Source organism: Chlamydotis macqueenii, chromosome 9 (assembly GCF_036417535.1).
Source record: "Chlamydotis macqueenii isolate bChlMac1 chromosome 9, bChlMac1.mat, whole genome shotgun sequence".
In the NCBI taxonomy this organism is placed as follows: Eukaryota; Metazoa; Chordata; class Aves; order Otidiformes; family Otididae; genus Chlamydotis; species Chlamydotis macqueenii.
Window position 1 is genome coordinate 26,305,323 of NC_141564.1, and position 24,190 is coordinate 26,329,512.

At 43.7% G+C, this 24,190-nt stretch overlaps 1 protein-coding gene across 2 annotated transcripts in view; it reads right to left on the reverse strand.

Moving 5' to 3' along the window:
* Positions 1-709: 709 nt before the first annotated feature.
* TIPARP (TCDD inducible poly(ADP-ribose) polymerase) overlaps positions 710-24,190 on the reverse strand; it is a 38,320-nt gene continuing 14,839 nt past the window's right edge. For both annotated transcript variants that reach the window (XM_086754396.1, XM_086754395.1), the window contains 5 exons: positions 22,010-23,013; positions 8,270-8,438; positions 6,637-6,818; positions 2,464-2,739; positions 710-1,449 (listed from right to left, as the gene is read on the reverse strand). In XM_086754396.1, coding sequence (XP_086610522.1) covers positions 1,002-1,449; positions 2,464-2,739; positions 6,637-6,818; positions 8,270-8,438; positions 22,010-22,950 — 2,016 coding nt within the window. In that variant the 5' untranslated portion in view covers positions 22,951-23,013 and the 3' untranslated portion in view covers positions 710-1,001. The remainder of the gene's footprint in view (positions 1,450-2,463; positions 2,740-6,636; positions 6,819-8,269; positions 8,439-22,009; positions 23,014-24,190) is intronic.

Here is a 24,190-nt window from a genome sequence, read left to right on the forward strand (position 1 = left end):
CTGAGCCAAGCACAGCTGTGTGGAAACCCCCCTAAAATACCCCGATTAAATGAGGATTAGGTGCTGACAATCAATCATTTAAAAATTCATTCACTATCAGCCTCATTAAGTGACATTAACAGAAATTTTCCTCCTTGATCCAATTTAAAACCTCATTAAAAAGCAGCTTTGTTTGGGGTTTCCTTCCCAAGAAATCCATTCCCCAGAACTACGCGGATATCTGGCAGTGACAGGGACTGGTGGCACGTGCCTGGCCGTGCCCGGGTTCCATGGCACAGACCTGCTGGGTTTTGGCAGCTGCCCCAGTGGCCTTCCCATCCCCACCACAGCGGCAAAAAGTGACAAACTAGATGTCCCAGAAGCGGCTGGGAAGCCATCCGGCTTTAAACCCTCGTGGACCGCGTGCCGTACTAACCTCTTCCTCATTTAACGTAGGGCTGATTTTAGAAAATGATGTATTTATTTGTGTTGTCCTGTTTAATAATCCAAAGTATGAGCAGAATGTTAGTCTGTAATCTCCCCCAATCTTTCTGAAATAGAGTAATAAAAATCGGGGGTTGGGAGAATCTCTTATTTAATATACTTGGGATGAAAATGATCTGTTCTGATTATCTAGAAATGGGCAGCCCTAAGATTTTGAGATCAGGGCATAAGCAATTTTCTAAGCACTCTAATATGCACAGAATGCAACTGAAATTATACACACACGCCCATTTTTAAACATGAATATTTACTAACATAAATAAACAGTGTTTTATAACAAAAGGCACAGATTTTCAACTATAAACAATGGAAAAATATTTACAATTTGCACATACATAATCAAACAGCAAGTGCACAATTGGTCACTTCAGATCTTCTTTTCTGTATTCTGAGATTTACTTCCTTCCAAGTAAGCAATTTAATCAGTTGTGCAACGTCCACTTTTCTTTTTTTTCCACAAGAACTGCTACTAATGCCAGGTAAGTTTATTAAGATGAATAATTTAGCAGCACAGGTTTTCAGATGGAGACAGTGTTGCTAACTTCTTCGTACTGGATAATAAAATAAGGGTAGCTCTGATCGTCGTTAAAAATGACAAAAATCTGAGGCTCAAAGTAATTGTCCACACAGGAGTCGTAGAGGTCGCTGGTAATGCTGCCGGGGTTCACCGGTGGAGGCCTCCTCATGGTGTGGTTACCCACCGTGTACCTTCCCGTCAGCACTTTGGCCAGGAACATGTAATGAACGCCTTTGGGTGACCTTTTGGAGAAGTTATGGGAATAGCTTGCCTTCCTGGCAAAGTAACTGCCCTGTCCAAACATGGTGGCGTGCTTCCCACAGACGCGCGGGTCAAAGTTGTGCTTGCAGATTCCATCCACCACGTCTTGGGAGGTGCCGTGGAACAAATGCCGTTCGTTCATTATCCTGTCGAGCCCAGTCATTTTTTTGGACATATATTCCTTTTTCCTGGAATAGAAAATGGAAAGTGAGGATGAGTATTCATTGCAGATCTGCAAGGGAAAGGCGGTTTTCACTCCAGCTCTTGAGGCATCAGGATTATCCTCGGGAATGGTAATGCTGTAAGAGGAGATATGAAAACATTTCTGTATGGACAGCAGAGTGGGTCCTCCACTTTCAAGTAACGCTGTTGTGTGAAAGAAGTATTTCTGAAAGGACCTGAGCTGATACTGCTGGAGGCAGAGGTCTCTCACCTGCACAGCAGCAAAGGCAAGGCAGCTTAAGAAGTGCCTGCGTGTCTTTGCCTGTATTTCACCTTGAAAAAGGTGAAGGAGATCTTCCTCAGAGTGAAAACAAGGGCTGTGCAAAAATTAAATCCCACTACAGCTTCAGAAGAGGCCAAGGAGAAGAATTACTGAGAGACAGGGTGGGTGAAGATGCTATAGACCAGCATAAGACACACAGCCCATCCCTTGACTTCCCCCGAGACCCTGCATTTCTTGAGAAGGGAGAGAGAATCCCCAAATCTGATCTCGTCAGTCACAAAGTGGTCAGCGGATGGTAACCGCACCTTTGGTCTGAACGGGACTGACCGACACAGGAGTTCGTCTCTGCGAAACCACTGTAGGACCCTGGAGCGCCGCGTCCGGGGAACCACAGCACGGATGGCTGTCTTCAGTACACAGATCGTCTGACAAAAACAAAGCCTCCTACATCGGCTTGGAAGTGAACGGAAAGATTTTTCAACTATATATCCTAGATTTATTTTGAAGTTTCTGTGAAGATACATTTTACAGCAGTTACCAGCAGACAGCACACTAAAGCCCTTACACAGGAAGTTTCCAGGTAAGACACTTCTCAGTATTTTTCAGATAAAGTTGCTCAACTGAAGATGCTCCTTTTCTTCAGAAATCTGGAGTTTATGTATCCTACTTAATGCTCAATTTATGTTTTGCAGCCCAAATTACACAGTTTAAGGTATTTTTCCACTACTGTAAAAGAACTGTATTTGCATTATCTTACCTTTTGTATTTCTCCCAAAGAAACTGATTCTGCACCCTCAGAATTTTCAAGATTTTATATTTGGTCTCTGGCACAGTCTTGTGAAAGAGGTTATAAATGGTTCTGTAGCTTTTATCCTCCTTCAGAACAGGCACTTGGATGAAGTCCTGAGACGGATCCATACTAATCCAGGTTTCAGGATAGAAGTTTGGAGAGGTAACAGCAGTCGGAGATAAGACACGGGAGGAAGCTGGTTCAACAGATGGAGAGGGCGCTGGCGAGTTGCCACCTAAGGTCCTGGTTGGGGAAGGAGAAAAAGTTTCTGCTTAAACATTCACAAACAGCAGAGCTTCGAATCACACTGATTTAATCACCGACGGGTCTTAAGCAATGGCTGCTCTTCAGTTCTGGAACAATTTACACGTCTTTAACGCTCATTTAAAACAAACACGCCAGCTATTTCTGCTATTTTAATGTCTCCTCCATCCATACAAGCTAATAACAAAATCTTGACTTTCAGGGATGCTGCTCCATGTGAGGAAGTCTTACTGCTGCGTGGTGTTTAAAAGCCTGCTGTTGTCATGAGGCACATTCTGGGGTGGGGCTACAAACGACAGGCAGGCAGAAGGTATATTTGGTACAACAGTTGTACCAAATACAATTATTTGGTGTGTTAGCTATAAACAATCAGCGATTTTAACACACAGACTAAGGAAAGACAAATAATGTGGCAATATTTGACCTCATTTCCTTAGAATACATGGAGTAGAAACATAGACTTTCTTATACAGTGTGAATAACCCTAACTAATAACATCTCATAGGCAAAACCTGCAGATATTTCACTGCATTATGCAGAAGAGGAACTGCTACATTCTCAGTCCTACATCGTTTCGTGCCGAGGAAAGCTCTCTTATTCTCATTTGCACAGGCCAGATGTCGATTTGCATTTGCAGTTGCTTATTTTCATGTGACAGAGCGGCCCCTCCTCTCGGGAATGCTGCCAGGTGAGAAGCCAGGAAGGGGTGAAGGAGCGGAGCTGCTGCCTGGAACGGCTGTGGCAGGAAAGCAGCACGGCTGCCAGAGGAGGAACAGCCACCAGTAAAATCCAGTTAAGGACACCAACTGTGGTGTGGCAAGACTTTGTTCTTAAATACCTGCACCTCTGTGGAGTTTTTTCACACTCTCGAAGCTGCTAAATTTAGATAAAGAGTGTGGCATTTGTGGCTTATGTTCACCTGATTATAATCTGAGCAAGCAAGCCTTACTCAACGGAATAATCCTTACTTAGTGGAGTTCTCCCTCTTACGTCAAAGAAAATACTTTGAACATGCAAAGCTTGCAGGTTCAGGCTCTGGTTTTCACCCGTTAAACATGCAAGCTGGTGAGGTTCCCTTTCAGTTAGAAGAATATAGAGAACTATCTCAAAATTCCACCAGATGAGTATTTTACCCAAGTATTTTTACAGGAAAAGCTGCTGTTGACTCCAGGACCGACCAGCAGATGGGTAAGGTGCGCTCAGGAGTGGGCAGCTCTTGTTAGGAAAGCCCAGAAGTCAGAGGTACCCACTGCCTGGCTGGAAAGACCCAGGGTGAATCGTGTCTCCAAACCCCACAGACCACCTTAAATTAAACTTCATTAAATTAAAGTTTAACAAACATTACAGTTCATGAAATTTCGCAGGTCACTTGTGTTCTGGTAACACATCGCTGCCAAAGCACAAGGAGAAAACCTGCTCTGACCAGGAGGAAGCGGGGAAAGTGAATCCTTTGTGTATTCATCTCGGGCAAGCTGAGGTTTGCAGCATCCAAGGCCAAACCCTGCCTCCTGCATGTACGCAACTGGATTTCGCATACAGGAGCCACAGGTGAACGCGATTCCCTGCGCTGTTTTTGTATGGAGAACAAACAAACTCTCAAGGCTTTGCTAAAGGCGAAGCCCTTTTCTCCAGAGCGGCTTCAGGAACCGATCTCCCTTTGTCCAGGCAGGACGCTGCCTGAAAACCTGCGTAACCGCGACTTCTGCACCCAGCCGGTCCGTTCTCAGGGTACACCGAAACACAATCACAGAGCAACTGCGGATTGTCCCTCCTCGTTATCCTGCTCTTCTCTGCAGAGCCAATGTAATCACCCAGATAAATAAGAACTGTACTGCTATCCACACCTTACCTACAGAAGTCTCAATGAAGGTTGCCTTTCAGAATATTTACTGCTAACGATATATGAGCCTGAAAGAACTGTGTGTGATTTTTTGGTGTGACCCAGAAATCATTTAATGTGATTTTCTGATGGCAGGTTGAGCTTTTCAGGTCTAGAAAAAAAGTTGGGGGAAAAAAAGCCTGTTTTGAAATTGATACATTTGATTTGGATCAGAGAGACAGGAAACTGCGACAGCGCTCACATTTTTCAGAGCAGAAATACTCTTAAAAAAAGCGTTCACGTGGCTTTCACCTGCTCCTCACAGCTGAAAAAAGACCTCACTTTATTTGCATGCATTTGCCTCAACTCAGAATTACTCTCATTGCTTATTAATAGTTTAACAGAAACCCAGAAGATGTATTTTTCTAAGAATGATTATTAAAATAGCAGTCTGCAGTATTACAGCGTGCATTCAGTTTTTACCAATAGGTAAAAAATATTAACTGTAGAACCTCATTCACTCACACTTGGGCTGGAAGAGCAGGCACGGGTAAACAATAAGTTATGGATTAATGAGTCAGCCACCAAACACAATGAAAATACTGCGATCCTTTGGTGTACTTTGTTCATTTCTCCTGACAAGGGTAAATTATTCGTGAGCGTTTATGATACAAGGGAAGCCATTAAAAAGTCGACATTTGTCAACCACTATCACCACTTCCCACAGTTTCTATTCAAGAATTCTTTCCCAATTTTATAACAGATGTAGGCAGGTGGGAAGGGAGGGAAATAAAAGATCTCAGGTAGCATTGTGGGATAAGCGGAGGCAAACACTGACTTCTTAAGGAGAGCTCCCATCAATATTTAAAATGCTCTTTTGTTCCTTCCTAAGAACTGGTAGATTTTTTAAGTAAGCATTACAAAGTCTTTAGACAAAGAAAATGAGAATGAGGTTTACTGCAGAGCAACAGAAATTTCTGAGGTTGCTTTACAGATTTGGTAGCAGGCCTGAATAGCTATGGTCAAGCCCTCACGAGTGCAGAACCCTCAAGGGTCCGCTAAAATTAGAGGGAAGCGTGTAATTTTAGCATATCTCAAAATTACAGACTTACACTGTCGTACAACAGTCACTGGTAGCAAAACATCAGGAGAATACCTGACATCCTTACTTTTCATTGAGATGCCAATCAGAACTGCTATAACCAGAAAGTCCACTCGGTCTTTTTTACCTGCATCCTCCCAGTATCTCTGTCATAATTTTGGGTTTCCTTCCTGTAAAACCGTATCTAAAAATGCTTCTAACAACCATGTGTTTCGCGGCTCTGTCCAAATTCACTCTCACCTCGCAATCAGATGCAGTAACGACCCTGCAAGCTAGCGAGCATTCTAGCCCTGCTGCAGCAGCTACGGCTCCTTTGACTGGCCGGGCATGCCAAGCTGCCAGGCAGACTAACGACTTCTACCCCTTTGCTAACCGGACAGCATGTTCCTAGCTACTGAACTCCAACAGTAATGCTTCCAGCTGTGCTGGTGAGATCACAACAATGGCATTTTTATGAGTTGTAATCAAAAATGTCTACGGTGCAAGACTTTGCTCGCTCCGCCTTTGATGGGCGAGTGTGTTCGCCCCCAGTTGAGATGACAATAAAAACAAGGCGTGCTTTAATTGTCCTTGAAAATTCTAAAATGTTTTAGAATGTGCGTTTTTATGGGACTGAGAACTGATAGCCTGGCAGGCACTACAGCCGGTGACATGCTGAAGGCTGGACAGTTCTTTGGCAAACTTGAAGCGCATCTGTGCTTCTCAGGTTCTGAGATCCACAAGGTACGTGATAACCTTTAAATAACAAACAGAGCCCAGCAGCAAGGAGTTCCTCAGAGAATACTTACCTACCACAAGCGAGAGCTGCCAACATAACCGAGGTTTTTTTATTGTTTCTTCTGATTTTTCTACCCCCTGATGCCTGTTTCCTTGCCACACCTTAAGGAATACAATTCTCATGGATGGACCAACACAAAGAACAAATGCAAAGTTTCCATTTTGCTGGAATACATACTGTAAAAACGGCATCAGCACAACGCAGGAGCGAAGAAGGGGTCTCCTCTTGATTTCTCTTCTGAAACAGGCATTTTGCTGGAACCCATCTTTGATGTTTAAGATATACTGATTATGCCAGGTAACAAACCGAACCTCTTTCAGACCCCGGCAGCTGGCTTCTTCTATCAATCTTACAACAGGCTGTGTGAAGAAAATTAAAACAAAAACAGACACACGAACAGTTACAGGCTTGAAAATTAATACTTTTGCCAGAGACCTCAAAGAATCCCTCTCTCTACTCCTTTCTCCTCTCCTCTCTTTGCCCTGCTCTGAGGCACAAGTATGGAGACAACGAAAACTGTCCAGTTACCTGTTTGCAAGATCTGCCAAGAAGGCAGGTTCCACACGTTCCTGCGTAACTGGTGCTATCGTATTTTTACATGTCAAATGTTATTCCTAATGTCTAACGTAAAACTCCCTTGACACAAATTACTTACTTTTTGTCTTTGCTCACTGAATGTGAAAAGCAAAAGTCTGCTGTAGAACAATCTTTTATATATTAATATGTTCTTATCATTTTTTTTTCTACACTAGAGAAACCCAGTTCTTTTAACTTCTTGCAGATCCAACATCCTAAACTTCTTGTTATTTTTGATGCTTTCTTCCAGACTCTCTCCAGTTCTTGCCTTTTTTTTTTCATTTGCAAAGCCTCAAACTGTATACAGTGCTCTGCCTTAAGCTTCTTACCACACTTGTAAATTCAGCATGACAAAGATGAAGGTGATCCAGTTTACAGTGGTGGAGGGACTGCTGGTACTGCCAAAATTGTAAGATCCTGATAAGGTTTTATTGAAAATACTATGTACAGCCCTGCTCAGCCAAAGATGAGGGATTTCAAGGCTTACTGGAGAGCCTTGTATGGAATGAACAGAAGTATTCTGGTTTTGCCTGGCACAACCCTGTTGGATAGTGGATGTGACTTCTGTGCCTATAACTGGGGTTAAAGAGTTGGAAGCCTGTTTCAAACCTGATATGGAAAACCATGAGTGTTAAAGAGCAAAGGGCAGTGGCGTGCATAAACCATCGGAGAACAGATTAAACCAGACACTTGGGAAAAGGTCCCTGAGGAGCAGGGCTGGCAGCTGTGGCTGGAGCCCAAGCTGCAGCAGTGCACAGTCCAGCCTACGAGACAGCAAAGGGCTGGATCCAGCGACTCTGGAGGCTCATGTCCTCCACTGCGATATTTTCGGGGACTGGTAAATAAATTAAAAAGTAAAGGGTAGTGGTGTTAAAATGGCTGCAGAAAGCTGTCCCCTCGTTTTAAAACCAGATTTCTGGAGATTAGAAAGGAGTTTCTTGGTATGGCCATGGGCCAGTTGGCTCTCAAATTTGACAATGCGGTCAGCCTCTGTGTCTCCGATGTTTTCAGGGATAACTCAAGGTGCAGTCTAGCAGAGCAGAGCTCTCCTCCTACTGCTTTTTCAGTTCAACACTGACCTCCTTGATTATCTTCCTCAACAATAACTCCAAGTAACTTTCCTGAATGTTCAAAGAGGAAACAAACTAAAAATGTATCTACAGTTTATAGTATATACTGTACCCAGAGTTTTGGGTTACAACACAAAAGCGGGATTCTGGAACACGTTAAATACCTCAGAGTACTCTCTCCAGCCAAAGTGATCCCTGCAGAAGTATTTCCAGACCGTGTAGTAGTTGGAGCTGGAGCTGGGGCAGGAGGGTGTGGACAGCCGCCGCATTTGGTCAAACTCAACAGTTTCATATAATTTCATAACATTCAAATCCACCCAAAACTCATGTCCCCTGGAAAGAACAAGGAAAACAAAGCATTCTCACCTTTTGTAATCCATTTTACAAAGCTCATTCAGAGATAACAAAACAGACAGAGCTCAGCTGGCCCAGTCCTCCTCAGAGACACCCTCGGTCTGGCTGCGCTCACGCCATACAACCCTGCGACCGTAAGGACGTCCTGTGAGTCTGAAGAGGGCACAACACAGGAGCGAGCGCAAAGAGCTGTGAGGGCAAAGAAACTCTTCAAACGTTTCCGTGGACAGTGGTGGGAAAAACATGGTCTTCACCACAGAAAGACAAAACCCAAACCCAGCAGTATTCCCAGTCCAGCGGTATTTATTCAGTACGCATGAACTGTACCAAAATCAATACACACATCCTTGACATTTTGAGCATGCTAAGTAAATACATCACACCACCATATTTGCTGAAGCAGCCACATGCTATTCAAAAGGTTATTCTTGTGAAAGTTAGCGCTTCAGGGAAGAAAAGGAAATGTAAATGGCTCCAGATGAGGAGCATCTGCTGCCAACCCACCAGAGAGTTTGAGTATCTGTCATCACGTGCAGCAGGAGAGAACTCGCATAATGGGAATCGGAAACACGATTTCACTATTTTGGAGCCCACACTGAGGAACATTGGCTTTTTTTGAGTAGCTGTACAGCTGCTACAAAAATCAAGGCCAAAATACAGTGTCATGTAAAGTGACCAGCACCTCAAAAGGACCCAACAACAGAGAGCCACGGACTAAGAACCAGAGTATACGCTTCCTCGAAAGGAGAAAATGAAAGCGCAGTTCCTCTGCACTTGACAAAGTCATGTTTAACAGCGATGTGGAATGCCTCAGCAAACAGTGTCTAACGCTGCTTCGTCAGTCAGTGTTAAGAGAGACATCCAGTTAAAGACAACTCTCAAGCAAAGCGTGGAGTTCTAAAGCTCTGCTGATCAGCAGACAATCACTGCTTTATTAGCAATCAAGAACTTAAGAAATCCACAGAAACTGAGAGAAATCACAGTAATATTCATTCCCCACAAAAGTAACTTTTTTAGAACTGGGATTACCATATTTCCAAAATAATGCTGTTTACGTAGTTAGTTTTCTGCTTTTATAATCTCTTTACAACTTGTCAGCGTACTGCTATTCATAACGTTACAGATCTTTGGCAACTGGAAACGCAGCTTTTGAGACTATAGAAAATATTTTCTTTCAGCCCTTAGCAGTAAACATAAATCAAGCCCATACTTGAAATCTACAGCTTATTTTTAGAACTTGGGCACGTTAATACCACAGACATCAAAGCGCTGCGTATGAAATTCGCCACACCAAGTGACAGCTATTCCAAACATCTATACGACTTCATGAATACAGATTTGCTTGAGAACGGCTGCAATTTTGCAAGCTATTTCACACTGTTCCTGGTACAGCTGCTGAAGACTTTTATTGTACTGCTTTCAGAGAAAACTACTGAAGAGTTTCCACCTTAAAAAACGCTGATCAGCTGGCACGGTCCTTCGTTTCTCAACAGAAGGTACGGCTACATAGCTGTTCTTAGCGTTCATCAGCAGCAATTAATTGTTTGGCTCTGTGAAGTGCTAAGCACAGTTGGAAGCATTAAGCGCTTTCCTGACACGGGCGGAAGGACGTGTCTATTCCTACGGGCTCACGATCAGGGCATCTGATCCATTGCTGGTTGGGGAAATTTAGACTGTTCTCTTTGTTTTCAATAAGCTCTCATACAGACTTAAAGAAAAGAGATCAAATAGTCCCAGAAGTCAAATCAAATGTCTTAAAAATGCAACTCCATGAGCTGCTTTGAAAACTCTTTGGACACAAAAATCACTCTTTTTGCAGCTCCCCAGCACGGGGGGACCAAGCCCAACCAGTACAAGTTTCACTCGACCCGTTTCAGGGACAATCCACCCCACGACAGCAGGCCTGCGGCAGGAACGGCTCCAGCCAGCTTTCTTCCCCTGCACGCCCAGAAATCACTCCCTAAAAGGAACATCTTGCCAGTTCCCTGCACACGGTTCTCTAAAACAGTCACAGAACCACACTAATTAAGATGAGAATTTTGTCAAGACGACACTGTCACGCCAGATCTGTAGGTTTAACAGCGCGTTCCCTGCTTGCGTCAACGGCGTACCAAATCACTGCGGTTAGAATACGAGTGCAGGAGGAAACCAGCTCTTCTGCGTAGGAGGTCCAGCCTAACAACCCGCGTCTTCCCACCGAGCCGCAGCCCCCCGCGAGAAGCTGGATTCTCTAATTAAAGCTGACATCCCACAGCCCGCTGCATCAGCGGCCAGCGCACGGGCACCCACGCGCCTCGAGAAAACACGTGTGACAGCAGCACGACAAGACAGATACGAGGGATACAAGACAGACCTGGTCAGAAGGAAAACGAGCACTGAGCAAAAGAAATGACCAAAGGGACTGAAATTAAATGCAGAGCTTAAAAAAATACACCCGCTTTCTGGAGTGAAACAACTAGTAAGAGATCACCCCACCTTCCTGGTATGTAGTCATTTTGTTCCATAACAACAAGCTGCAATCGACTTTATCTGAAAACAACGTGTGAAATCACGATTTCAGAGGAAACCATCCCTCTGAAATACCAAGCTGTGGTGGTATTTATCGTATTTGCAGGCACCACCATAACCATCATTTTTTGAGTGAATTTCTTCATGAATATATTTTTAATGCTGCTTTAGGGATATTTGTTTTTTCTTACCAAAACGTAGTCTTACAATTCTGAGTTTCAGTGCCTAAGAAAGCTGTCATTTTTGAGAGAAGTGGGTTTAACCATTGATAGTGTTTGTATTATCCCTTCGGAGCGAGTAGCTGGCCTCACTGGTTTGGGGTTATGCTGCACCTACAAATCCAAGCCCGGACTCAAGACCCCAGATGCTGTGCTGCCTATTGCATGAAAGAAATCCACAAAACATTATTTCTCAATACAAAAACCTCACAATTCGAGCATTCATCCTCGCTTTGATGTCTTTTCAAGTCAAATACTGTAAACATGGCTCTCCCTACTCCAGAGATCTGTGACCTCCAAGAAAGTGCAAAGAAATGGAAAATCTGTTCTTTGTAAGTAAATTATTTTCCTTTAAAGGTGGTAAAACTGGAAAACAAATTCCACAGGCACTTGAAACATGGCTGGTTTCTGGGACATGACCTGGGTATTTCTAATGCGGGCTGAGCGCTGTTACAGTATGGTCTCCAGCAGGCACACACAGCTCTGTGGCAAAGGAGGGAGAACCAAAGGCACGCGATGGGAGGGACCCTGGGGAAGGAAAAACGTTTTCCGAGATGAACACAGTACGAGACTGCTTTTCTCGCGCTGTTAATGCAGAGCAAGCAGATCTTCAGGATGAACTCCTAGCTCCGGGGAGAGAGTGCCTATGCAAAGGGTATTTGGGTTCAGACATGTTCCAACTGCCAAACAGGTGGGGAACCGCGGCGTTCTCACACGGCGTTCTAGCAGCGCTGTGACAACAGCAAAACCTCACATTCTATTCCAGTAAAACAAACTGCACTAAGTTTTTTTCCTATAACAAACAAAATCTGTGCACAGCTAAGTGTGCATCTACGGTATCTCCTGCAACTGTTTCAGATTTTTAAGGCTGACAGCTAACGCCAGCTCACAGTGAAAACAGCTTCTCTGAAAGCTAAACATTCTTCTGCGAAACCTGTACAGAACGTGCCAAATTATTTCTCAGTGCTGAAAAATGTAATGATTGTCTGCTCTTTGGAATTTTTTACATTTTTGTAGCTCGCTGCTTCTGCCTCTTTTTCATCTGATTGCCCTCCCGTGTACACAAAGCGAGGAGGACAGGATGGCCATCGCCCATTGACGCGTGCTGAGAATTCGCCGTAACGAGAACCCACGCACCAAGCGCCGAAGCAGCTGACACCACCCCTGCAGACATTCTTCTGGAAAGCCTACGTAGGACCCAACACATTAAGCGTTCTTGTTTTCCCGTTCCCAAATGGAACTGCCCAGCCTGCCTGCCTGTAAGGGCCACAGCGTTTCTCACCTTTCGGTGCGCGCCCTGACACGGAGAGCAGAGCGCAGCTCTCCCGGCTCCCACACACCCAGCGCTGGCTCTCAGCTCAATTAATGCCGCTCCATCACTCCTCAATTAAAGACGGGGACACCACCTCTGGGCAGCTGTACCTGGCTTTACTTACAGCTCCTCTGAGAGAAAGCGCTGCAGCTCAGCACACAAAAAAGCGCTAACTGTTTCGTGAAGAGCAGAACACGGCAGAATCTTCCTGAAACTCAAACTCCTGTTAAACTAGGGATGCTTTAAAAACGGTATTTTAATCTTTAAAGTGGGTAAAGTGTTGAGGATGCTACCTCCATTAATTTTCATGGAAAATTAAATGACCAAATCTAAATGACCGTGATCTAAACATCATGAAATCTACACAATCGCGTTTTGGTTTTTTCCCTGAATACTTTAACTAAAAACTTTTAAACTCCACACGCTTTTTCTACCCAACAATAAATTATTCGGAATAACACTGCATTATTTTATTCAGCTGAAAATTTTAGACAAACGCATTTATTTAAGTGATGGCATCTGAAAAACACACTATGTGCCTGAAACACTACCTGTCTTGGGTTTGTTTTCCCTAATTATAACATTGGGAATAAGGAAAGATACTCTTTCACAAAAAAAAAACCTGTTTCACATAAAAGATATACTACTCCAATGCTTATTTATATTCTTTAACTTTATATTCTTTATATTCTTTATTTCTCTATTCAGAAATATGATTTTTTTTTCAAGTTATAACATTCACTGGCACTTAAGCTTCCAAGTTGTTTAATACCAGCTCTTCAGTTCAAGCACTTCCTCTGTACATTAAAAAGCCTATTACCAGCTTACATAATGCAAAGCCATGGACAAAAATGAATTGTGATTATAGCAAGCCATTGCGTGATTACATCCCTGGCTTCAGCTTTAAGACACCGGTGATGAAAGCAAATGCGACAACTGTACCTCTCAACTGCCCAAGGCCTAAATATAGGCAAAGACCCCAAATTCAGGGTTCAGGAACAGCAAGAATGTGAGATGCTCAAGGTCACACTTGGTGTGTTCTTTATCTTCACACAGCGTAATGGTTTACCACTCCTGTACCAGCGTACACTATCTAAAGTAAAGGGTATCCTCCATAATGTATAGATTATGGGTAACATATAGATTAGGAGAGGGAAAAACCAACAATAAAGCAGCAAAGCACACGTCGCCTTGCTTCGTGCCCTGAAGGGAGCGCGAGAGAAGACGTAACCCATCACGGGCACGTGACAGCACGGCTAACTGCGCCTCTGGGAGACGCTCGCATGCGACAGCGGTGAAACTCTTGGTGCTGTGGTGAGAGCAGAGGCAGAACAAACACACGCAAACGCAGCAATTAAAACCCTTTCTTGTGTGCTGCAGTGAAACAGGCCCGTCCCAACACTTCCTCTGCACCATCTCCCAAAGACAAGCTCCGTGAACGGGGTCCTTCGCTCTTTGTACTCTTCTTGGGCAGCTTGTGCTAAGGGAAATGAGAGCTTTGTAGCTAACACGGTTTTAAAAAAAAAATCTAGTGTTGTTATTCATGGACTTTGAAGCCTCCATCTGGAAACAGCAGGAGATGATGAAGGCTACAGCTTGTCAGACGTTTGGGAAAGCAGGAAATGTATTCAAATACCTCGGTGGGGCAAAGCGCGACTCCCACTGCCTCTTTGCATCACGCAGCGGAACAGCCTTCAGTACAGCTTCAAACCAGTCATAAAAACAGCGCCGTCTTTTTCTACAGAAACATTTATTAAACCTCTCTGCAAACACCACAAAACCTTGCCTCATCTTGTTTCTGAGGTGGAGAATTACTTTGCTATTTTTCCCCAGGAAAGACAGATGCGGAGAGAGACTTAAATAGACTCCAAAGTCCCACACAGAATGTGTGACAGAGGTGTGAACAGAGATTTCTTAAGAACTGCTCTGCCCCAACTAACCAAATAACGGTCTCTATTTATAAAGTACAGCAGTTCAATGGAATTCTTTGCACTGGAAGAATAAGCATATTGAACTCTTTAGAATACAGCACACAACCCCAAATTTGGTGCTGTACAACAGCGCGGTTCAAAATAAAATGCCACAAGGGCTCTCAACGGCAGAGCCTGGTTCCCTGCATAAGCTGCATTTTCTCTGTACCCTGTCTGTAAGAAATAACACAGAGACTTAATCTCCTCAGGACACTGAACTGAGTAGGTACCCCTACTAGCGAGTTACAACTTTTTTTGAGATGAATGTAGCCTGCTAAAATAAGGATATTTGGGCTCACTCTTCCTTGCATTCTTCTGAAGAACGTGAATCTTCTGTGCTCTTTCTGTACGGTAAGACAAATGCTTGCTGGATGTTATGTACAAACAGATGACTAGGAGAAATATTTTGTAAGTGCTATGAATGTGGTTTCGAACTCTTCTCCGAAGTTCAGTTACATGCCACGAGCCCTACCACAAACAAGATTCAGAAAAAAAAAAAAAAAGAAACCTAGCGATCAACAAAGGTCTGTACAGGAAATGAAACTCGGTTCCCATCAGAACAGCTGTGATACAAAGCCAGACTGAGAGCTCAACACCACTTAGATGATGAAACTGTTGATTTTCGCTCTATGACTAAACCAGTTCCTCTCAGCAATAGCAACAACCTGAAAGCTGCTCAGGGGAACAAATGAGCTTAAAAGACCCAAACAGGTATGAAAACCTTTCGTACGTATGCGTGAAAGATGAGTCAAATCAAACCCAGCAACTGCAGACATTTACACTTTCTGCTGACCCAAAATCAGCAATGTTTCAACTTATTTGTAGCAAACAGTCGTTTGAAGTTGTAGGCTGTAGTCCGGCTGTGGGTGAGGGACCAAGTGTTTCAACTCCACTGTATGAAACTGAACTCCACTCAGTAAGATCTTTTTAAGCAGAGGTACTGGCAGTTTGAAATAGGAACATGAGATCTTAGACAACAGCAGCCAAAATGCGTCCCTATCGAAACCAGTACCGATTCCATAGCACAGGCCCAGGTAACACTCACCAAGGGACATTCTTCAAAGAGCTCTTCACAACACCGCAATCAAACCGCAGCCAAATCCTACTTATTGCTGCAAGGAGCCTGAAAGGAAAATAGGAACCTCCTCTCACAGAAGCAACACTCTGCACCAGGGCAAGAACAAAAACAAGCCGATAAACATGATCCCGCAGTCTTGATCTTATCGGTCCCTCATCATTCTTAAACCGAAGAGAGGGGCAGCAGGTGACACAGCAGGAAATTAGTTTCATATTTTACTTAATTTGTTCCCTCATGTCACACTGCTTCTCTCTGCTGTGACCGCGAGCCATGCAGGAGGGCTACAGTGAGAAAGCCGCTACAGAAAGATTTACCTCTCCACTTAAAAGGCTCCATCATCAGAGAAAAGAAAATAATTATCAACATAGTAATAGCTTTACTGCTTTTCCTATATTTATTTTTAAGAAGTTGGAAAGGCAAGTTTTCCTGCCTTCACAACTGGTGACTGGGGGTGCCTGAACAAGCAATCTTCTGTAATTTTCACAGCGAGAGGCTCTAGTCTGACTTGCATGTTTGTAAATCCAAAACAACTGCTGGGACGCTGCTCCAGATGTGTATACAGCTTAGATCAAAGTCTGGCCCCAGACCTTTTCTGTCGGAGAAAAAAAAAATTTAAAAAAAAAATCTACCAAGTGCTCCCTCACCCAAAGATACCATCTGTGGATCAGGAAGTCATTGAGGCACGACTGCTGGGAGATAAGAGTCTGTACTGAGACGTATGTTTGTTCTGTTTTACTCTTCCCAAGAAAGCCACTGTTGGCCACGTTCAAACACAAGTTATTGGGTTAAAGTGGTCCTTTGGTGTGAAGCACTGTCAAGTTCTAAAAATGTGTAGTAAGGAGGATGTCAACCATGTTCAAATCTTCCAAGGATTACTGCATGTACCATATTTCATAATTCAAATCCAAGCTACATCTTCTGTTTGCAGTAGAGGACAAACATGGATGTCCTTGTCTGAGGTAGATTGCTGGTTTCAAAGGTCTCCTACCCACACCAGGTGAGGATATGTTTTGCAGAGAGTTTTGTCTGTTAGCTTTAATTTTTGTATCAGTAGATGTTTTAAAGAGAGCACAAGCACAGCTCCGAGTGGCCACAGAGCTAATATGGAAGGGGTTTTCAAATCATGAGGGAGGCATTCGCTTCCACCAAGCTGCAGCATGAACACTTTCTACAGCACTTGGATGCAGCCCCATTTCCAAAGCCCCGTTTTTTCAAAAATGTTCTGCACAGACAGGCCTGGTTGTTTTTTTTTTTCAGAATTCTATCCAATCTCAGGACTTAAAATACCTCTGCAACTTATGATAAATAATGAAATGACATCAATTTCATCTGTGCTTTACATAAAATGGTCGTATACAAGTCTAACACTCATCAGTGACCACCAATTCTGGGTGTTTGCTTCTGCGTGTTCCATCCAATGTTTCATAATTCGATGTCACACCCTCCACACGCAGCCTCCCCAAAAAAAGGACTCCTGTGTACATTTGACTACACGTACAAAGTTTTGCAATTACCATGCAGCTCAAATCCCTACTGATTTCAACAAATACGTGCAACGCCTAGGAAGGAACTTCACGATCGCTGTTCTTGCTAAGCAAATAACTGTAACAGACTCTTTCTGTTCCTCATCCTTACCGAAAACGGGCAGGCAGACAATGCTGCAAGACTGTGCCTGCTGGATCACCTGTAAGCAACTCTTCGGAGCAACCTGTTTCACCAATTAGAAATCTTTGTTTCAGAAAGGACTGTTTTATTACCGAAAGTACACGGGGAACAGGCTGACCTCAACCTGAAGCCAGGTGACAGCTGTTTCCAAAAGGGTAATCTGTTTATTGACGTGAAACAAGAAGAGGGATATACCAGTGAGTGCCGATCCCTGTGGCAGCTCAGCGTAACACTCTGAACTTCCCTAGCTTCATATAGCTAGAAGGCAATTAGCTTTATTTCATATGTAAATGACACTATAAAGTGGAGCAAACAGGAATTCATCGAAGCATACTAATAAAGCACATGGCAAACACTCCTAAAATCACTTCACATGCTTTTTATTTAGAGTCTCTGTCTGGCATTCCTTCTAGCAAGGAATTAAAAGAAGTTCAAAACCATTCAGCTGTGTACATTCAAGAGCCACCACACACAAAACCACCAGGCACTGCGAATTTCAGCTGTTTTCTCATCTCTGGTGTTCTTGATAACACATGAGTTATTTCACACGCTGCGGCAGCTGTGCGGATCAGAAAGATAACTTCCTAAATTTAACTATTCCATCGGTCAGACGACCTGCAGAAATCCCAGGACGACTGATATGTGCTTCCACTGTGCTCTCTATGGTTTTAAAATCATGTCAGTGTACTCTAACAGCATCAGAGAAACAAGTCACCCCACAAACACAAGAATGAAGGAAAACGAGTTTCCTTTACACTTATTTTTGTCCTTACCTTTCCTTCCCAGGTGACTCCCACGGACAACCCTGTTGGGGAGCACACGGTATTTACCCTGACTTCATCCAAGAACCATGCATGCAGACTGAGTAATTAGTCAACTGCTCCCAGGCAGAATATCTACCATTGGAGGTCCACCTGATTGTCCCTCACTGGAGCCATTTCATTTCAGCCTTTCTCCTCTAGCGAGAAGGAGCCATTTCATAAAACTTCAGAAAACTACAGAAAAAGAAAAAATGAAATCAAAGCGATTAGGAGAAGGTGCTGTTTCACGTGAGCTGGGATATGCCGAGGTACACGTAATTCCCACGGCACCCAGGGATGTCTCTTTGCCAAGAAAAAGGGTGGAATTTTCAGCCAAAGAGGGGGAACTGATGGGTCAGGAACTACAGAGTTGTTTCAAACAAATCTTCCTGTAATCATTAATGATGTCGCTTATTTTGAAAAGCAACGTATGCATGATTGGACAGGTGTGTGCGTGGGGAAAACCTGCTCAGTTCCGCAGCCAAGTATTTCCTCTTACTAAAAAGCATCTTAAAATATCCCAGCTTGGGTACTCTCATGCTGGAAAGCAGTACTTGGCACCGCTCTCTCAAATACTTAGCTGCGAGCTGGAACTTCTCCAGCGCCTCTCCTCACAAGTATGAAGAAAACTGAGTGCTTCTAAAGTATTTTAACCTGCTTAAATTCATATTTCTCTGTTTGTTTAGAGAGTTTGGTATTTGGCTCTAAATACTTGAGAGGCTTAAGAAAGCAAAACCAAACAACTTCTGACAAAGTTTTAGATTCAGTTTGAGGCCAAACCAATGAGTATCTGAGGCAGTCGTACCCCAAAGAAGTAACTAAACCAGGTTTACCACTGCTCCTACTTTAGGATCACGTTCCCCAAAGTGAAAGACAACAACTGAATGTATATTTCACATTACTCATCTCAGTAACGTTGAGATGAAGAAAGATTTATATAAATAGCTGCTTGAAGAACATTGTATTTGAATTTAGAGCTGAGTCGCTATTCGAGCCAACAGCCCAGCACTTTCCTGAACGCCCAGCTTTCTCGGAGCAGCACACAATGTCAATATTATGCATGCAGACTGTAATGGTTACTTACTATGCCATATAAACTTGTGTTTAAAACAAAGGAGGATAAACAACCACCACCCACTGGTTGTCAGGCTGGCTTCTGCACGGCCTTTCTTGGACATGCAAACTGCTGAACAGACGTTTCCTGGTTGTATGCAGTCTGTATAGATAGGCCTGTAAAGCTAGTCTGACCACACGAGATTAATAGCTTTAGCTAAATAATGCGGTAACCATGTGAACGATGAGCTGTCCTAGCATGTTTGCGAGCCTCTCGGCAAGGTTCGGCACGCTGCTCTCTGCATCTTGTTGCCAGGAGACACAACATCGCCCGGGAACACAGGGGAAGGCTGCAGTGACCACTGGCAAACTCCACGAAAAGTCCAAGCTCAAGGCTTTGCAGGTTCTTCTGATACAAGATGATGTTGCGCAACAGGAAACTGGTAGCCATCTACAGCAAAACATTTACCCCTCACTTAAAAGCTACTTCAAAACCATGTCAAGTCTAAGTTTTAATGCATATCAGATAGAATGTTTGAAATCAGAAGCTCTAGTCTCAAAAAAAGTTTCACTCCTAGGTTCTCGCTGATACTCATCCACAAACATGAACCTCTTCCAAGGGAGGAAATACGTGCGAGACTTACAGAACATGCCAATTTGTCATTCCACGGTAAGCGGGTATTACAAATTCACAACAGTCACCCGACCTTGCACTGGGGCGTGATTTTGTAGCGCGGACTGAAACAAAGATCTTCACAGCCTCTTTTAAGAGAAGGCAGAGGAGTACATGCTATAGATTTAGCAGCTTGAGATGGAATTTAGTCAGAAAATACGGATGTTTAAAGTAATTTTAGTCTCAGCAGACTACTGCTACCTGAAGAAAACAGTTAGGCAGACACTGGGCAGCCAGTTCAACTCAAGGAGATGAAGGTTAGTTTGTATTCACAGACTCTGCCTCCCCTCAAACAGCTGAGTTTCATGCTGACCGCAGAACCAGCAGCAGAGCCCTGACCCAGCACACCCGCGTTTTCCGAGATCGCGCTGCTTCTCTGACTGCACGCACGGTTACAGAACATCATGTGTCTGGCCACACACCTGCCAAGTTTCTTCCCCACCGGTTCAGACAGACAGAAACTCTGTGTACCAAGAGCCCAAAATACCCACCAGACTGGAAACCTGCAAACTAAGTGTAAAGGCGGACAGCGCGAGTCAGCCAATTTCACAGGCTGGAGATGACCAAGCAATTACGAAGCATTGTTTCTTTTAAAATTAATCATTCTTAACTCCACCATTTAGAACACGTAGATCATGTGCATAGCGATGGATTCTGTGATACAGGCTTCAAAAAGAAAGCTTTCTGCTCATTTGTACAGAGCTCAAGTTTAAATTACTTGCATGGGCTTCTCTTATTTCTACCTTTGCTGGTTTGTGTTCAGAAATCATATAAAATACTTGGAAAAAACTGAAGTTTCTCTGGCGTAAAATACAGCAAATTTTATCTGCTGTGCAGCTGTAAGATTTTTTTTTTTTTTAAACAGACTGGCATATTTTTTCAAGACAATTCTGTAAAATATTATTGTTCTCTATTACATATAATTCTTATTTGCTACTTCACTTTCATTTTCAGTGTGAGGCGTCTATATTCTGCTATTGTTTCCAGTGAAAAGGATGAATCCGTAGGCTGACGGAGCCTGAGTTTTAGTGCCTAATCCAACGTCCAGTTGGGTGAAAGTAAAGACTGACGTTGACTTTAAGCATTAGATTGGAGTCTCTGATGCCTAAGGAGAAACCTCAGCATCGTAAATGAAAAGTAAAACACTAGGGAAGAAGGGATGGATATACTTTCTTCAGGAAATGGAAGGAAGAAGAGGCAGTGAGAACAAATCCACAAGGACTTTGACGGCAAAGGCAATTTGAAGTTTTTACTACACAACCCCCAGAAGTGTCACTTCGAACTGACTGTTACTGGAATGAGTTGCACCAGGCTCACAGATTATGGCAGGGCAGATAAGATAGGAGAAAATTGCATTGTATGCTTCCTCCAGGAAAAAAAAAATAAATAAAAAAGAGCAGTCTACACCCTGCACAAACAAGCACACAGACTATACAGATCTCATGAACTGTAAACATCAGCACTCCCTACTCCTATTCAAAATGAAACCTGCGTTATAAAAGTTGGAGAAATTTTGTTTTAGATCTCAGGGTGCAGGATCAAGCCTAAATTGATAACATAGCCAGGGAAACTTAACAGCTGGTTTCTAATTGCAGAAAATGAGTAGATAAACACTAGTCCACATAGAGGAAACAGTAACTTGTAATAAATGGTTTAACACTTTTAGATGGCAACTTAAACAAATGATCAGCATTTCTGAAGGTATTGCTTGGGTTGTTCACAGTGAATGACCTGAAACATCACCACACGTTAGCAACCACATGAAATTTCCAGTCAAAGGGTTTCAGAGAGCACCTAGCTGATTTTAGTTGCTTAGAATGTAATTATGAAAACTGTGCTTGGAGTGCACACAATCCAGCTGCATTCACAGTGACAGAAAGCAACTGCTGTATCATTCCTGTTTCAATGGCTGCAAAGGCTCAGTCATGCTGCCACTTTTTCTACTTCAGAGAAAAGATTAATTAGAAATGTCAAGAACAAGTACAATATTACACAACTGTCTCCGTCAACTCCCTCAGTTTCTACAGAGCTGAAGACTTCTTATTTCACACGCTTCAAGTCCTTCGGCTTCAAAGAATACTTTCCAGCTGCTAAACAGCAGTTTTAATAGGTGTGCAAGAATTTGCTGTTGTAGCAAACTTGTTAGATATTACTCAGGTAACATCATCACAGGGTTTATAAAACACTTGTACAGAAAACATCGGGAAAAAAGAACGCACATTCTGTTTTATTTCTGCACCCTTGCCAGTACGGGAGTAAATCCAGTTACCTACCGATATCTCACTTTGATCCTGTCATTGTCAGGGTTGCAGTAGAGTCTTTCCAGATGCTCCTGGGAATCATTGGTCACACTCTGCCAGCTCTGGGTTGCTGTCCTCCTCACTTGCCAATGATAAGGCAAGACTGTGTGATGTTTGGGACAATCATTGCCATAAACGCAAGTGCCCTGCAGAAAATCCACACAGATTTCTATTCCCTCCTCCTGATGGGTGTGATATTGCAGTTGGTTCAAGAGCTCAAATACCAGGTCAAGAGAAGCTTCTTCACTTTTATCCTGGAATATCCCAGCACTGAATTTATTGCTCGGGTTCAAAGTGTATTGCATCGGACAGCTGTTCTCTTGGAACAAGCCAGATGTGTAGCTTTCCAGAATCTTGTCTGGGAACAAAGGACAAGCTGCACCATCGCTAGCAGTTGGGTGCAAGGGATGATCCTGGAATGATTCATTCCCATTCTCAGCAGCAGTTCCAGTAGTAGTTTCTGCTGAGAAGCCTTGCTCTCCTGACTGGACATCCTGCTCAGGATGCCCAGAAGGAGGACGAGCTACTGGCAGCTGACTCTGCACATCTGGAGCTGTTGGCATCAGCACGGTCACATTATTTTCTGGTTGGGGGCAAGAGGTACCGAGGTCCAGAGTCTTTTTCACAGCAGGTTCGCATAAATCACTATGACCGCCACCTTGGCCTCGGGGCACAAAGACCCTATCCAAGGTCCCAGCTCCCAGCAAACTGGTGAAGATTGGCCGCAAAGCCCGGAGAGCTTCCGTGTCCAGTCTCTTCTGCACTTGCTGCTTCTTCTTGAAGCAAGGCTTCACTGGTGGTATCTTTTCAGACAGTCTTATCTGAGGAGGAAAGTCCTCTGAAGAAGGGCACTTCATTTCTGGGCAGTGAGCCTGCTGCACAACACACGCTGCTGCCTTTGGTTCAGTGTCCATCGGACACAGACTTTGCTCTCTCCAAATCACTTTCAAACGTCCCAGAAATTCGCAAGAATCAATCTAGGGCAGAAAGGAAAACAAGACAGTTAATCTCTCTAATTGCTCACGGTTGACACGAACAAGATCACCCCTGGAGAGGATTTTGAGCCAGCAACAGCAAACTCCTCCCCTCTCTGTGACTGCGGGTAGCCCCTAGGCACGTAAAGCATGAAACCAGCTAAACTCTGGCTAATTAATCCCAAACACACACTCATCGTCTTCTCACAGACGGCATCTCAGAGACACTCAGGCACGCACAGGCAGTCCCCAGAGGGGGGGCAGGAAAGGGGGACAGTCCGACGCCCTCCTCCTTGTGATGACGTTTAATAAATAAACAGTGCTTTAGTTTGTTTTATTCCACAAAAGGGAACATTGCATCCTTCATTTTTATGCCTCCCTCACGCACAGACCTGAGAACAGAAGCACCAGCAGACATACAGCCCCGAATGTTCCCACCGCGCTTTGAACATTCATGCCCCATTTCTTCTCCCACCAGATCAGCAGGCAGACATACACATTCCCATTCCATTCACATCTATCTTCCCTCGCACACAACCACCCGGCAGCATCCTCAGAAGCTGGCTTGGCTTAAATGAACGGCAAACTTCATCCTGACTTCAGCAGGGGCCAGGATTTAATCCTTGTTTTTTTAGACACAGGAATTCAAGTGCTTACACCCTGTTCCTCCTGCTACGCCTCTGACAGTCTCGTACATGTCCAGACACTCCCACCTCACACGCAGCCGTTCTCACATGCCCACACACTCTCACACTGACTCAGATGCGCAGCCTGCACTCCGTCACCCTGCTGTGACACACCGAGCTCCTTTGCCGCTCGCTAGGCTAGTCAACAAGAATTAAAAGCGGGCGGTGAAGAAAACAAAGGGGTGCTAGTTACTCAGGAACGAAGAAAAAAAATCAATTATTTGCAAGATAAAAAATATTTTTTTTCTAACGTACAAATAAATACCATGTCTCGTATGTCACCAGAAAGCAAGCTCTATACCTTTTAATCAGGAATCCTGTAATATTTGATTACATTTAATTAAACCCTCTTCAATCTCCTCACACGTAGCCTCAAAGCTTAGACTGGAGCACATTAAGGATTACTTCCTGGATAAAAGCATTCCAAGCAAAGCAACTCCTCATAGAAAAACAAAATCCCAGAAAACAGATACAATTTGGCAATAATTTCTTAC